Source organism: Rhinolophus sinicus, chromosome 4 (genome assembly GCF_057876585.1).
Source record: "Rhinolophus sinicus isolate RSI-liver-muscle chromosome 4, RSI-T2T, whole genome shotgun sequence".
In the NCBI taxonomy this organism is placed as follows: domain Eukaryota; kingdom Metazoa; phylum Chordata; class Mammalia; order Chiroptera; family Rhinolophidae; genus Rhinolophus; species Rhinolophus sinicus.
The window spans coordinates 77,772,680-77,787,229 of record NC_142504.1 but is presented as its reverse complement, the minus strand read 5'-3'; the positions used below and the strand labels follow the sequence as shown (position 1 = coordinate 77,787,229).

The 14,550-nt window shown below is 45.9% G+C and overlaps 1 protein-coding gene across 7 annotated transcripts in view; it reads left to right on the top strand.

Annotated features, from left to right (window-relative positions):
- Nucleotides 1–9,018, top strand: part of SLC35D4 (solute carrier family 35 member D4) — a 114,564-nt gene extending 105,546 nt beyond the window's left edge. For 3 of the 7 annotated variants that reach the window (XM_074340236.2, XM_074340233.2, XM_074340234.2), the window contains one exon: nucleotides 1,928–9,018. In XM_074340236.2, coding sequence (XP_074196337.2) covers nucleotides 1,928–2,200 — 273 coding nt within the window. In that variant the 3' untranslated portion in view covers nucleotides 2,201–9,018. The remainder of the gene's footprint in view (nucleotides 1–1,927) is intronic. The other 4 variants (XR_012498781.2, XR_016021149.1, XM_074340237.2 and 1 more) reach the window with 4 other exon arrangements.
- The last annotated feature ends 5,532 nt before the right edge of the window (nucleotides 9,019–14,550 follow it).

The following is a 14,550-nucleotide window of genomic DNA, read 5'->3' as shown; positions in this document are numbered from 1 at the left end:
CTCTTCCCGGCCCACTCCCCCAGCGCCTGGCTATTTGACTAGCACCTCTCCCTGCCCTCACCCAGAGGCCTGTAGTCACCTAAAGAGGAGATGATGGTGGTTCAGGGGATTTCCCCATTCTCTAGGGTTGACAGGTGGGTGATGAAGGAGTAGGTTTGTTCTCTGTTGCTCCAGAATGCAGAACTTGGATCTACAGGTGACGTTGTAAGAAGCAGCTGTTGGGTGGGTATGAGAAAGGGCTTCCTCCTAGAGGGAGGAACCATGTGCTTCCACAAGTAAGATGCCCATGGATACTTGCTGGAATCCCATGGCTACAGCTGCTCAATGGTGGGACAGGCTTGCTTTGCACAGCAGGACGTGCCCCTCACTAGAAATCTTCAGGCAGAAGTTGGCGAGTCAGCTGTGAGGGCCAGTGAGGAAGGGATTGCAGTTGACTAGAAAATAATATTTTATTGCTTGTCCATTGTAGGCCAAGCACAGGGGTAGTTTGCTTCCAGTATATCCTTCCAAGCCTCACAGAGACTGGTAGGTATGATCATCTCCTGTGGTACAGGTGAAATTAAGCTGAGTAACATTCACAGGAGTATGCAGCTATTAAGTGCCTGAGCCATAATTTGAACTCGGTTTATTGTTTTTATATTCTTAAACTCGGCCGATTCTTCCCTATACTAAAAGTGGTAAATGGTACAAGTGATCAGGGTCACCCACATAGGTGATATTTCTCCCTGGGAGTATACTATACACAGCCTACGTGTGCTTCATATATTCAGTACCCCAGATAGATGTTAGAAATACCAGGGGTGCCAAAAAATGGATACAAGTGGACACTTTGGTCAACATTGCTCAAGCAGTAGTTCGCCGTAATCAGAAGTGTCTGGACGCTGCTGGTAACCATTTTGAGCATCTCTTGTCATTGCAGAAGTCAAACGTGACTTGTATTCATCTTTTGTTATCGGTACATACTAAGTATTAGAATTTTAACACAGTTTTCCTTGCTTAAAATGTGTATACATTTTTTTGGCACCCTCTGTATAAAGGAGCCATACCCTGAATGTATGTGTGTTGTTTATGGGTAAATCTGAGGATTGGGATATTGGGTGGATAGACGGGAAAGGAAAGGAAGAAAAGGGTAGACTTGAAAGGGCTGTTGGAACATCTGAACCAGGACATTTCATAATCAGAGGGACTCCCTCCTCATCATAAACCTTTACTGATGGCCCCGCCCAGGACCCAGGAGTGCTTTTTGGGAAGATTGACAGGGGATTCAGACAGACACCAGATTGTCTACTGAGAAATTTAAAATAGAAAATATCCAGACCTTTGGATGTATTAAATTTTAGGCATGTTAAAATATTCAACTCTTCTTTTTCTCACAGTCTTCAGTTCTCCCACTACTTTTTCATTTTCAAACCACTGACCATATTTGTTTCTGCTCTGGTGGGAAATCCACAATTTCCCCATTTGTATTTTCATCTTTAACTTTTCTGCTAGTCTAAATGAAATGAAAACATTCAGAGATTGTCACCTTAATGACAATTCTACGATTATGGACACCTGCATGACTTCCTAGCAATCAGCCCTCAAAAAGCACCAGGCAGGCTGCGTGTGGGAGCCTTCCAGTATTTCCACCAGAGAGCATTAACCCATGCACCAGAGTGCTGTCACCTCCCCCTGGTCAGGATGAGTGGACACATCACCTTCTTCCCTGAGGGAAGGTATCGAAATCCCGCTTCATAGCCCATTCCCCTCCCACTGCATAGCTGAGGTTTACTCTGGATGGACGACTGGATGGTTCCTGGGCCTGACCTAGAAGTGGGATGAGAGTCCCAACAGCGGAATGAGGGGGCATCCCTCACTCTTGTATGTGGGTGCCAGGCTGCCTCCTGGCTTGAGGGAATGGAAAGCTGACATCTTGCCGTTTTTGCAGCTTCCTGCTTGGTGGACTTGGAGAGGCCTTGCTGGTTTTCTCAGAAAGGAAAGGAGCCTAACGGCGACCACAGGAAAAGGAGGCTCCCTGGATGCCAGCTGGAGAACAGCCCCACCCACCCCCGCCCCGGGCTGCAGAGCTCCTTGCTCTTCCCTGAGAAAAGAAAGCAAAGATGGAGAGAGAACTGCATCAAGGAGAACTGTTTCTGGGGGTCTCTGCGCCACTGCAGCGGGTGCACTGTGTTATGTCTTCCACTTTGAGAGGCTCACTTGAGTCCTGCTGACTGTGCTGTTTCCCACTTGTGAAGAAACATTCAGGGGAAACCCTGCATGGCCGGGATGGCTCCACTCACCTTGACTGACATGCAGGCTTCCTCATTAAACATCCTTCACTAAACACTGCTTTCACTCCATGGTAGTGGGCCCAAGGTTTTTGGTTGCATTTTAGTTTTGCTTTGTGTTTACGTCTTTGGAGAGTCCTGGCGACGTCCTTTCCATTCTCTCACACTGATTTGTCTAGAGCCCTCGCTTACCCACTGACGAACATAGAGAAAATTCCTTGAGAGGGCTTCCACTGGGCACAGGGGCAGAGATGGGGCCTGAGGGGGAGTTCTGGGCCAAATAAGAAGCTAGCAAGGACACGGTTACTCCAGAGTAAGTGCTGAGGGCCTTCTTTGTGATTGTGTGTTGTATTGTATTGAATTCTGCACACTCTTTTTTGCCCATCATTAGGGTAACTTGGTACTAAATGATCACCAGAGGGAATTGGGTTTATAAGCACTGATGGATGTCCTCCCTGGGCAGGTAAAAACGGAGAAACAAGCATATACAATATGGATACATCCAAGTTATATTCATATTCCTTAAAGCTTTTAATCCATTTAATTCCCAGTATCTCAGAGGTTAAATCACTGAACACTGAGGTATATTTTTCAAGCCAGATTAAAAAATTGGATCCAAAGTCTAAACTTTGCTTCTATGGGAATCAAAAGAAATGAATTTTCATGAAGTGGTTATTTGACTCTGACCCCACAATGAAGGTTTAAGAAAATACTGTCAGAGACGTCATCAAAATGGCGGCGTGCGGTAAGCCTCTGTAAATCTCCCCTGGAATTTACAACTAATCGAACGACTATAACTCTACAAAGGACTCCCTGCACAGCAGACAGGCAGGATGAAGAGGCCCACTACTGAATTCACCTAAAGGTGGGCGAATTGTGCGAGCGGGGGAGGAGGGAAGGGAGAAGTGCGGAGACGGAGCCGCCCAGGAGCAGGACGCAGAGCTACCTCAGCGCTCTGAGGTCGCTGCATCCTGGAACTACCGCAGCTGCGGGAGAGGGAAGAACTCGGACTCCTAGGGCTCCGTTTATGGCCCACAAGGCTGAGGGGGCAGCATATAACATGGCTGAACCCAACGCTCACGGCAGAGACCTCGGAGCAAAGACTGAGGGAAGAAGGCTGAAAACAGTGGTTTAAGCCCTCACTGCCGAGCAGAGAACGGAAGCCTTCGGCACTGAGACTAGCCACCCCCTCCCTACTCTCCCAGAGCTCGCCCCACCCCCACCTGCGCTGTGCTAGAAGTGGAACAGTAGCAGTGTCAGATCAAAACAACAGAAAATTTGCTGTTTTGAGAACTGTGGACCGCAGACACAGATTCGCAGCCCAACTAGTTCTGGCAAAGGGGAGGGAGCTGTGGAAGCAGGACCGGCTGTGGTGGTGGTCGCCGCCATTGCTCGGGGCCACCTCTCACAACTCACCCCACCCCTGGCCCCACCTATCTGGGCGGATCCCTGCAGGAGTAAACAGAACTGCTGAAACATACGGGCTCTGAATCTGGTGCAGGAAGAGCTTTGGAATATCAAAGCTCTCTGCATACCCACATGGACACTACACCCTGTGACCCAGGTAAACTGTTATCAGAGGAGAAGCCCGTCTCCCAGGGAATCCCCGCATTGTGTGAGAAGCTGGAATAGTGCAGAGAAAACATAGCACTACCGTGTGAGAGAGAAAAAAAGGCTGCAGTTGGAGAGAAAATAAAACATTCTACCAACAAGTACTGGAAAACAAAAGAAAGACTTCCTATCAACCTGTTGCAGAAGCCACTCCTGTAGATGTCTAGGAAGAGAAATAATAAATCAGTTATTGCCAAGGCAACCAAGGCAACAAGACAGCTCAGAAAGAAAATGAAAAGTCTCCAGAAAAGGAACTTAAAAATATGGAAATATGTGATTTAAATGACAGAGAATTCAAGATTGCAGTTCTGAAAAAACTCAACGAGATGCAAGAAAACACAGAAAGGCAGTTTAATGAACTCAGAAACACAATCAAAGAACAATATGATCATTTTACGAAAGAGATTGAAATTTTAAAAAAGAACCAAATAGAATTTCTGGAGATTAAGAACTCAACAGAAGAAATGAAGAATGAAATAACCAGCTTAGGTAGTAGAGTTGACCAGATGGAGGAAAGAATCAGTGACATCGCAGATAGAAACCTGAAAATTACACGGATGGAAGAAGAAAGAGACTTGAGACTTAAAAGAAATGAAAGAACTCTACAAGAACTTTCTGACTCCATCAGAAAGAGCAATACCAGAAGGAGAAGAAAGAGAGAAGGGAACAGAGCAAATTGTCGATGAGAACTTCTCAAACTTGTGGACAGAACTGGATCCTCGAATCCAAGAAGCAAATAGAACACCTAATTACCTCAATCCCAACAGGCCTTCTCCAAGGCACATTGTATTGAAGCTGTCTAAAATCAATGACAAAGAAAGAATCCTCTAATACTAATCCTGCTCAAACTCTTCCAAAAAAATTGAAGAAGAGACAGTACTCCCTAAGTCATTTTATGAGGCCAACATTACCCTGATACCAAAACCTGGTAAGGACAACACAAAAAAAGAAAACTACAGACCAATATCTGTGATGAATACAGATGCAAAAATCCTAAACAAAATTCTAGCAAATCGAATACAACAATGCATTAAAAACATTATTCATCACGACCAAGTGGGGTTCATCCCCGGGGCACAAGGATGGTTCAACATCTGCAAGTCCATCAATGTGATACATAACATAAACAAAATAAAGGACAAAAATAATATGATTATATCAATTGATGCAGAAAAAGCATTTGACAAGATACAACATCCATTTATGATTAAAACACTTAATAAAATAGGTATAGAAGGAAAATACCTTAACATAATAAAGACCATATATGACAAACCCTCAGCTAATCTCATAATTAATGGTGAAAAACTGAAGCCCTTTTCTCTACATTCAGGAACACAACAGGGTTGTGCCCTCTCACCTCTGCTTTTCAATATAGTGTTGGAAGTCCTTGCCAGAGCAATAAGGCAAGAGAAAGAAATAAAAGGCATCCAAATTGGGAATGAAGAAGTTAAATTGTCACTCTTTGCAGATGACATGATGCTATATATAGAAAATCCTAAAGACTCCACCAAAAAGCTATTAGAAACAATCAACGAATACAGTAAAGTTGCTGGCTACAAAATCAACGTACAAAAGTCCATTGCATTCCTATATACTAACAATGAAATCTCAGAAAAAAAAATACAAAAAACAATTGCTTTTGCAATTGCAGCAAAAAGAATAAAATACCTAGGAATAAACTTAACCAAGGATGTGAAAAACCTCTATGCTGAAAACTATAAGACATTTTTAAAAGAAATTGAAGAAGACACAAAGAAATGGAAAGGCATTCCGTGCTCATGGAGTGGAAGAATCAACATAGTTAAAATGGCCATATTACCCAAAGCAATATACAGATTCAATGCAATCCCCATCAAAATCCCAATGGCATTTTTTAAAGAAATAGAACAAAAAATCATCAGATTTGTTTTGAAACACAAAAGACCCCGAATAGCCAAAGCAATCTTAAGAAAAAAGAACAATACTGGAGGTATCACACTCCCTGACTTTAGCTTGTACTACAGGGCTGCAATAATCAAAACAGCATGGTATTGGCAGAAAAACAGACACATAGACCAATGGAATAGAATTGAGAACCCAGAAATAAAACCACATAAATATGGACAGATAATTTTTGACAAAGAAGCAAAAAGCATACAATGGAGAAAAGACAGCCTCTTCCATAAATGGTGCTGGGAGAATTGGATAGCCACGTGCAAAAGAATGAAACTGGACTGCTATCTGTCACCATGTACCAAAATTAATTCAAAATGTATCAAAGACTTAAGCATAAGACCTGACACAATAAACTGCATAGAAGAAAACATAGGTACTAAACTTATGGACCTTGGGTTCAAAAAGCACTTTATGAATTTGACTCCAAAGGCAACGGAAGTAAAAGCTAAAATAAACGAATGGGACCATATGAAACTTAAAAGCTTCTGCACAGCAAAAGAAACCATCGACAAAATAAAGAGGCAACTGAATGGGAGAAGATTTTTGCAAACAGTGCCTCCGATAAGGAGCTAATATCCAAAATATGCAAGGAACTCATGTAACTCAACAACGAAAAAACAACCCAATTGAAAAATGGGCAGAGGACCTGGAGAGACATTTCTCCAAAGAGAACATACAAATGGCAAATAGACATATGAAAAAATGCTCAACATCACTATCATCAGAGAAATGCAAATCAAAACCACAATGAGATATCACCTCACCCCAGTCAGAATGGCTATCATCAACAAGACAAATAGTAACAAATGTTGGAGAGACTGTGGAGAAAAAGGAACCCTCATACACTGTTGGTGGGAATGCAGACTGGTGCAGCCGTTATGGAAGGCAGTGTGGAGGTTCCTCAAAAAAATATGAATAGAATAACCATATGACCCAGCAATTCCTCTCCTGGGTATCTACCCAAAAAATCTGAAAACATTTATCCATAAAGACATGTGTGCTCCAGTGTTCATTGCAGCTTTGTTTACGGTGGCCAAGACATGGAAACAACTAAAATGTCCTTCGATAGATGAATGGATAAAGAAGTTGGGGTATATATACACAATGGAATACTATTCGGTGGTAAGAAAAGATGACACAGGAACATTTGTGACAACATGGATGGCTCTTGAGAGTATAATGCTAAGCGAAATAAGTCAGACAGAAAAAGCAGAGAACCATATGATTTCACTGATATGTGGTATATAAGCCAAAAACAACAAAAGAACAAGGCAAACAAATGAGAAACAAAAACTCATAGACACAGACAATATTTTAGTGGTGACCAGAGGGAAAGGGGGGTGGGAGATGAGGGTAAGAGGGATCAAATATATGGTGATGGCAGGAGAACTGACTCTGGGTGGTGAACACACAATTGGATTTATAGATGATGTAATACAGAATTGTACACCTGAAATCTATGTAATTTTACTAACAATTGTCACCCCAATAAATAAATAAATAATTTTTTTTTAAAAAAGAAAATGCTGTCTAACTCCAAATATGTCTGCTCAGAATAGGTTCTTTTAATACTTTTCTACTCTGCCAGGTGTCAGTTTGGGTCGTTTTGAGATGTAGAAGGTAATGAAGTCCAGTGAGTCTTCTCCAGGGAGGAAGCCCCACCCTGCAGGCCCACCACCCACGTCATCAATGTTCTGAGAACCCCCCACCCCCCGCCCCAGCACCTGGGAAGTGAGCCTTGTCCATTTTCAGCCCTGTGAAGAATAGGGTCAGCTCAGTCAGTGGCCATTCTTTCCGCATATTTTTCTCCAACGTATTGAAAAAAGCAAAGGAAACAAATAGAAATGGATATGCATATTTGGAACTTGAGTATCTTAAATTCATTCCCTTGTCTTTTCCTGGTCTCTGTGTGTCATTTAAGGTCAAGATATTCAGAGTGGCCTTGACACACAGTTTTCATTTGCTCTTGTTCTTTATCTGGGATGTCAAACTTTCTATAGATAGAATCAATAGAAAATCTGGGTTTAGAATTTTGCTTATTTTTTTGCCCCCACAAAACTTTCTCTGTTAACTGAGGCCAGTTCTTTTCCATTTGAGGAAAGTGGCATTTGTCCAAATGTCATCTTATGCCTGTCTTTCCAAATGTCATTTATGCAAATGGAGATTCCTAAGGCTGGAAAGAACCCTGCGCAGTTAACAAGACCAGTTGCCTCTTTCCAGCGGGACTGACCGCAACCACTTTGGCTGAAAAGTTTTAGACCTTTTTTTTTAAGAATCTGTAGCAAAGGTTTTTTGTTTTTGTTTGTTTGACTTTTAAAAATCATATCCAGAGTCCCATTATTTTTTAAGTCTATTTCTTACTTTGATACCAGCAAGAGGCAGAGGATAAGGCGTTTCTTCAATATACCACTCTGTCTCTTCCGCTTCCATCTCGGGCTTTTTGCTTCAAGCTTCAACCCCCTTTTATGCCAAGTTCATTTGCTCAGCTCTGAATGCACGTTGAGCCCAGAGGCCTGCAAAACTAGGGGCTGGCACAGGTTCATTGCAGTCCCCCATCTCTCTTTTTATGTGGCCCTCTGGGCCCCAAGGCCACTGGAGAGGGAATCTTCAGGTAACCCCAGTACTCACTTTTACCCAAAATGATCTGTTTGGTCACGTCCTGTCTGAGTCCTGATTACCTTAGGCCTTGCAGGCCGCAAATCAAAGCCAGGGTGTTTGGGGTTTTTATTTGTACAAAGAAAGAATATGCTTTCTGTCAAGACAGGCAAGGTTTTATATGATTGTATATTATTACTATTCTGCTGTGGATGTAAGGAAAAAGAAACAATTTATTTCCTTGGTAATTTGCCTTTCTTTCTCTTCTATTCAACCCCAGCAGGAGAGTGTTGCAGAAAAGATTGTGGGGAGGAAGTTCTTGCCTTTTCAACACAGGCCCAGAATTCAATCAAAATGTAGGCCACTGAGCTCTGAACAAAGAAGGGCCACCCAACTCTTCCTTCCAGACCTGCACTGCCCAGTGGGTAACCATAGCCACGTGTGACTATTGAGCACTGAAAGGGGGTGGTTCCAAATCCAGCTGTGCTGTGAGTGTAAGTCGTACTGATTTCAAAGGCTTGGTGTTAAGACAAAAGGTGTTATGTATCATATAATAGTTTTATGTTGATTACTTGTTGAACTGATATTTTTGATATATGGGATTAAATAAAACATATCATCAAACTTAATGTCTCCTGCTTATTTCTACCTTTTTTTTTAATAAGGCTACTAGGAAATTTTCATTTCTATATTTGGCTTACCTGATGTTTCTGTCGGTCAGTGCTAATCTAGAGCAGGTCTTGTCCACTGGACCCAGAGAAGTCGCGAAGGAAAGTGGGTTGGATATAGCTGCTGGAGTTACCAACCCAATAATAGCTAAGACCGTTTGTCATTGAGCACGTGTTGTAGGCCACGCACTGCGCAAGGTACTTCTGGTGCGTCTTGTCATTTACTCTTCCCCGTGGTGGGGCAGACAAACTTCCTCCCCGTTTTACCAAGGATATTTAGAGTTTCAGGAACCTTTCCAGGGTGACCGGCTAGGACTCGACCCCAGCTCTTTCAGACTACGTCTGTTCTTTTCAACTTCACTTTAGAGAGTTCTGTGGAGAAGGAGAAATGGAGCCCCCCAACATTTTACAGGGTGTTGTCAGTTCTCCAAGAAGTGCTTCCATGTGGAGTCCTAACATCTGTGAGGTCATTTGTGACTTTCTCCCTGGAGGCCTTGTTCCCTCCCTTCCCCCGAAGGGCCGGGGCTGTGGCCCGAGTCCCAGCTGCCTTCCCAGAGTGTCCCCGTCCCTCCCAGCAGCCTCCTCCCTCGAGTTGTGCCTGTGATCCACTCTGCATGGGGTTGGAGCAACGAGGAGCTCTTTGGGAATGGCACTGCCCTCACCTGCAGTAGAACTGTAAATGTTTCCGGAACAACCAGCCACTGTTGAATTCTCAGGCCTGGTTTTTCAGGGATTGGCATGTTCAGATAGCTGAGGAGCTTCAAAGTTGAAGGAGCCTGGGCAACAGTGACGGAGAGAACACTCTTCTCTTTGCTGGGTCTACAGGCCTCAAAAAAGAAGTTCAATCACAGATTTGGATGAAACAAGAAGCATGTAAGAATACAATGTGTGGTTGATGCTTGGAACATGATATCTTTCTTGAGCAGCTGCCTTGGACAAAGCATTGGAATAGAATATGAAATCAGCTGGAGGTTCAAGCGGTTGGGACTTTTTGGGGTCGATGGTCCTTTGATCCTTGTTCCATGGAAAGCCAGTCACAGATGCGAGGTTTGTGGGCTTCTCCTAGCTCCACCCAGCATCCTTGGCTTGAGGTTCTGTCCCTCAAGCCAACACAGAGGGAGGCATGGTGGTTTGTCCCCAAAGATGCCCCACCTCCACCCCAATGGTATTCACGCCCCTGTGTGGTTCCTGTCCCTTTCTCCTGAATCTGGGCTGGCTTTGTGTCTTGCTTGTTGCCAGTCGGATATAGCAGAAGCGATGCTACATGACTTCCGAGGCCAGGTCAAAAGCAGTCATGCTACATCTGCCCTGGTTTTCTGGAATAGTCTCTGTGAGCCCCAGGATGCTGTGTAGAAGTCTGACAAACCCAGAGGCTACTGTGCTGGAGACACCAGGTGTAGGCGCTCCAGGAGATGGTCCCCTCTGAGCACAGCCTTTTAGCCATCCCAACACACCACCAGACCTGTGAGGGAAGCTCTCCTGGACCCTGAAGACCACCCCATTGGGCAGCTGAATACCATCAAGTGTACCTCAGTCAGTGCCACATGGGGCAGAAGAATCATCCAGCTAAGTAGTGCCTGCCTGAATTCCTGACCACAAAGTCACAGTAAAATTGTTTTAAGCCACTAGGTTTGGGGAGAATTTGTACACAGCAACAGGTAATAAAGCAGAGGCCCTCGAATGCTGTTTCTTTCAGGTGGATCCAAGCTGATGATTCCAAGCCCCTTCCCTGAATAGACCCTTGCTCCAGGAGCCAGTCTCAGCTCCAGGAGCCAGTCTCAGCTCCAGGAGGGCCCCAGCTGACTGCTCAGGGCTTGCCCAGACCCCAACTAAAGGGCACGATCTGTACCCTTGGGTCAAAGTACCTTATTCATTCATTCCAAAGATATTGAGAACCCGCTGTCTGCAGGCTCTGTTTTGGGTTCTGCCATGAACAAGACAAGCCCTCATGAAACTGGCTTTCTAGTGGTGGAGACAGATAATAAAGAAGTAAATAATAGAATTTCAGAGAGCGTTAAGGGCTTTTAAGAAAATAAAGCCAAGAAGGGAAACACAGACTCTTCTGAGCATCTGATGAAAGGTAAGGAATTTATTTTCCAAAATGTACAGTATCTCTCTCTCTCTCTCTCTCTCTCTCTCTCTCTCTCTCTCTCTCTCTCTCACACACACACACACACACACACACACACACACACACACACACACACACAGAGTAGCATGTAGCCGGGAGGATTTATTCTCTCTAAAGTCTGTCTATTAAACTTCTAGGGACATGGATTCCAGGTTAAAAACCCTCTGGGGACACAGTGTGAAGTCAAGGACCCCCACAGGCGGAATGTGCTACCCCCTCTCCTCACTGGTTCTGGAATTGGCAGGTCAGCCAGGTAACGAACCGGCCATGTGCCCCCATAGAAGTCTTGGCCCTGCCTGTGAGATGCTCTCTGTCTGGTGAAGACTTGACAATGGACTTCATGGTTAACTTCAAGGGCGTGACACACACGATAGGGGCCTGAGGAAACGCCAGGAGGGAGAAGTCCCTTTCAGCTGTGTGGCTCCGCACTGAGGGCTGTACAGTGTTATTTGAAGTGTTTCATTCCTGTGCATCTCATTTAATTCTCACAAGAAGCCTCTGGTGGAGGAATCACTGGCCTCATTCGCTGCGAAGGCAGGCAGACACAGGTAACTAGCCAAGGACCTCAGGTAACTTCCCTGAGGTCCTAGGCTAGTTCGAGGGGCAGGAGAATTTGAAGGAGGCTGTCTGACCACACAGCCCTGCCTCTCAGCTCCCATGGTGGTCTGCCCTCCCCACGCAAGTGGACAGGGAACTCAAATGAGCAGAGTCAGAGGTTGGGAAGTCTGGCCGTGGTCAGGGAGTGACTGTCGGAGTGGCAAAGCCAAAGCCTGTGAGAAGCCGGGAGGTAGGTTGGGCCACCCCAGGCTGTGACTTGAACGCTGGGATGGGAAATAACGTTTGTGGGTTCCCGTGATGCTCCAGACAGGGTGCAGGTGACTCCCACGTGTTCTGTCATCTACACTTTACACCTCTAGTGGTCCTGCTTATAGATGAGGCCTCCTAAACCCTGGCAGGACGGGAGACCTCCCCTAGCTTACCACACCTAAGCCACGATTCCAAAGTCATCTTCACAACCCATCTGCCCTGGCCCCTCCACATGTGATAGGTTGTCTGTGGACGTTGCCTGCCCACCTCACAACCCCCCACCCACATCACTGGTTTAGAGCAAACCCAAGGAACCAACCCCCCACTGGTGGCCCTCGTGCAGGTCCCAGGGCAGTGTTGGCTGGGTGTTGGCTGCCTGCAGGGCTGCTCCCGTGTCCTCTGAAATGGGCAGCGAACCCCTGGGAAGGGCAAACCCTTTCCAGAGCTTGCACAAGGCTTCCTCTGTTCTGGAAACATTTCAGAGACGGCAGACTTCCCGTGCTCTGTGGTGAAATGAAGGATTCTTTGCTCCTGCTGTGAGTTGATTTTTCAGTGGCCTGACCTGCAGTGGCTTGCCCTTAGTAAAACAAACAGTGGCGTGTAAGCCTTCATCCAGTTCCATCCTGGGTCCACTTGGGAGGGGTCTGAAGGACCTGCCCCACCCCCAGCATCCCCCAGCTCCCCGCCCTTGGCAGCTGAGGGTAGAATCCCACATAAACAGCTGCCTAGCCAAAAGGATCATTTGAGTCATTTATTTCCCATTCTCTGTGTGAAAAAGCCCACAGGGCTGGCGAAGGCTTTACACCCATTGTCTTCACACCATCATTCTCAGTGAACCTCAGCAAGAGCAGCAGAGCCCTTGGAAATCGGGGGACTTAGTCCAGGCACCATGCCCAGGCCAGAGATTTGCCTGACAAGTAGAAGTTAAGGGGGTCTGTTTAGTGTAAAAGGCTTTGAGTCAGAGATAGAACCCCGGCTTCTGTCTCAGGCTGTCTGGTCACCTGGGCAAGTGATATCAATCACGCCTTCATTTAGCTCCTTGTTCCTGCACTGAGCACTCACACACATACTGAATGCCCACTGGCGCCAGCCTCTGATTTCTCCAGCAGAGCAAACCTGCTGTCCTAACGAAGCCAGCCACACTGTTGCCAGAACTGAGGCCTGGCTCTTCCAACCGGTGAGGCTATAGACAGAATCTGCATCCTTGAGAGAAGCTGGAACCCCCTTGTACTGGCAGGAGCAGCTCTGGCAGGAGTGGCTCTTGTGACTTTCTCTGCAACTGTGGACATAGAGCAAATACATATTCCCTGTTCTCAGGGAGGCCGAGTCTACAAGAAGACCCACAGACTGAGATTTGAAATAAATAAATAAATAACAGCTTTACTGAGCTATAATTCACATGCCTTAAAATGCACCCAATTAAAATATACAATTTTATGATTCACAGAGCTCCGCAACAATTACCACTATCTAATTTTAGAACATTTGCATTCCCCACCCACCCCCCACCCCAAAATAAACCCCATCATTCCTCTCTCCCCAGCTCCTGCTGACCCCGGCCATCCACTTTCTCTGCCTACACGTTTGCCTGCCTGGAGACTTGGTAGGAACAGGATCATGCAATATGTGACCTTTTGTGTCGGAGTCGGGTTTTTAAGTCATTCATGTAATTCTAGCAAAAGCTGCCTTCCCTAGCAGCCAAATCTCTGCCTGGGGGGGTGGGGAGGGGGGGTAGGAGTCCTGAGCATGAGGCATGGAAAACTGGGGGTGGGAAGGAGGGAGCCTGGGTACCTGGAAGTAGGTGAGGAAGCTCCAGAGAGAGGCAGTGGAAAGGGGTGTGGTCAACACTCTTCCAGAGCCCTGGTGGCCGGGTTTAAGGTTTATTTTTCAGCCAATCATCTATATGATCCTCAGGCCTTCAGTAAAGTCTGTTATGTATAACAGCCTGGTGTCGGCTGTACTATGGGGAATAAAAGGTCTGGCTCCTTCATTTGTGGTGAAGTTGAATGGGCGAGAGGTGTGTTCACCACTTCAAGTGTTCAGCTCCCAGCAACTGTCCTCTTCTCACTGAGGATCTTAAAGGTACAACTGAGCCAAACCCATGCATTATATTTGTGTGTGTGTTTACTTATCTATTCTAAGTAACACACCGTCTCCCAGGAGGAAGGCAAAAGCAAACGTGGCCGTTAGAAGAGTTTGCACTCCCACAGGTCAGAGTCACACACACACGTGACGATGAGGACGGGACCACAGCCATCTCAAAGTTCCCAGCCACAGCCCTGGTCTCACAGTGGAGGCCCATTTGTAACCTCACGTCTGGGTGTGGGGACCAGACCCTATGGATGGAGGGTCTAGGCTAGCCATCTGCCTGTGTTGGGCGTGCTTCCCACCTCTGCAGCCCACCCCACACCCATCCCAGCTGCAGCCCATGTGTCGCCCCTGCAGGCTCACCATGGGCCCATCTTCCCCCAGTGGAGCCCTGAGGCTCATCTCCAGGACCCTGGTACAGAGGTAGCCAATTGCTTACCCAATA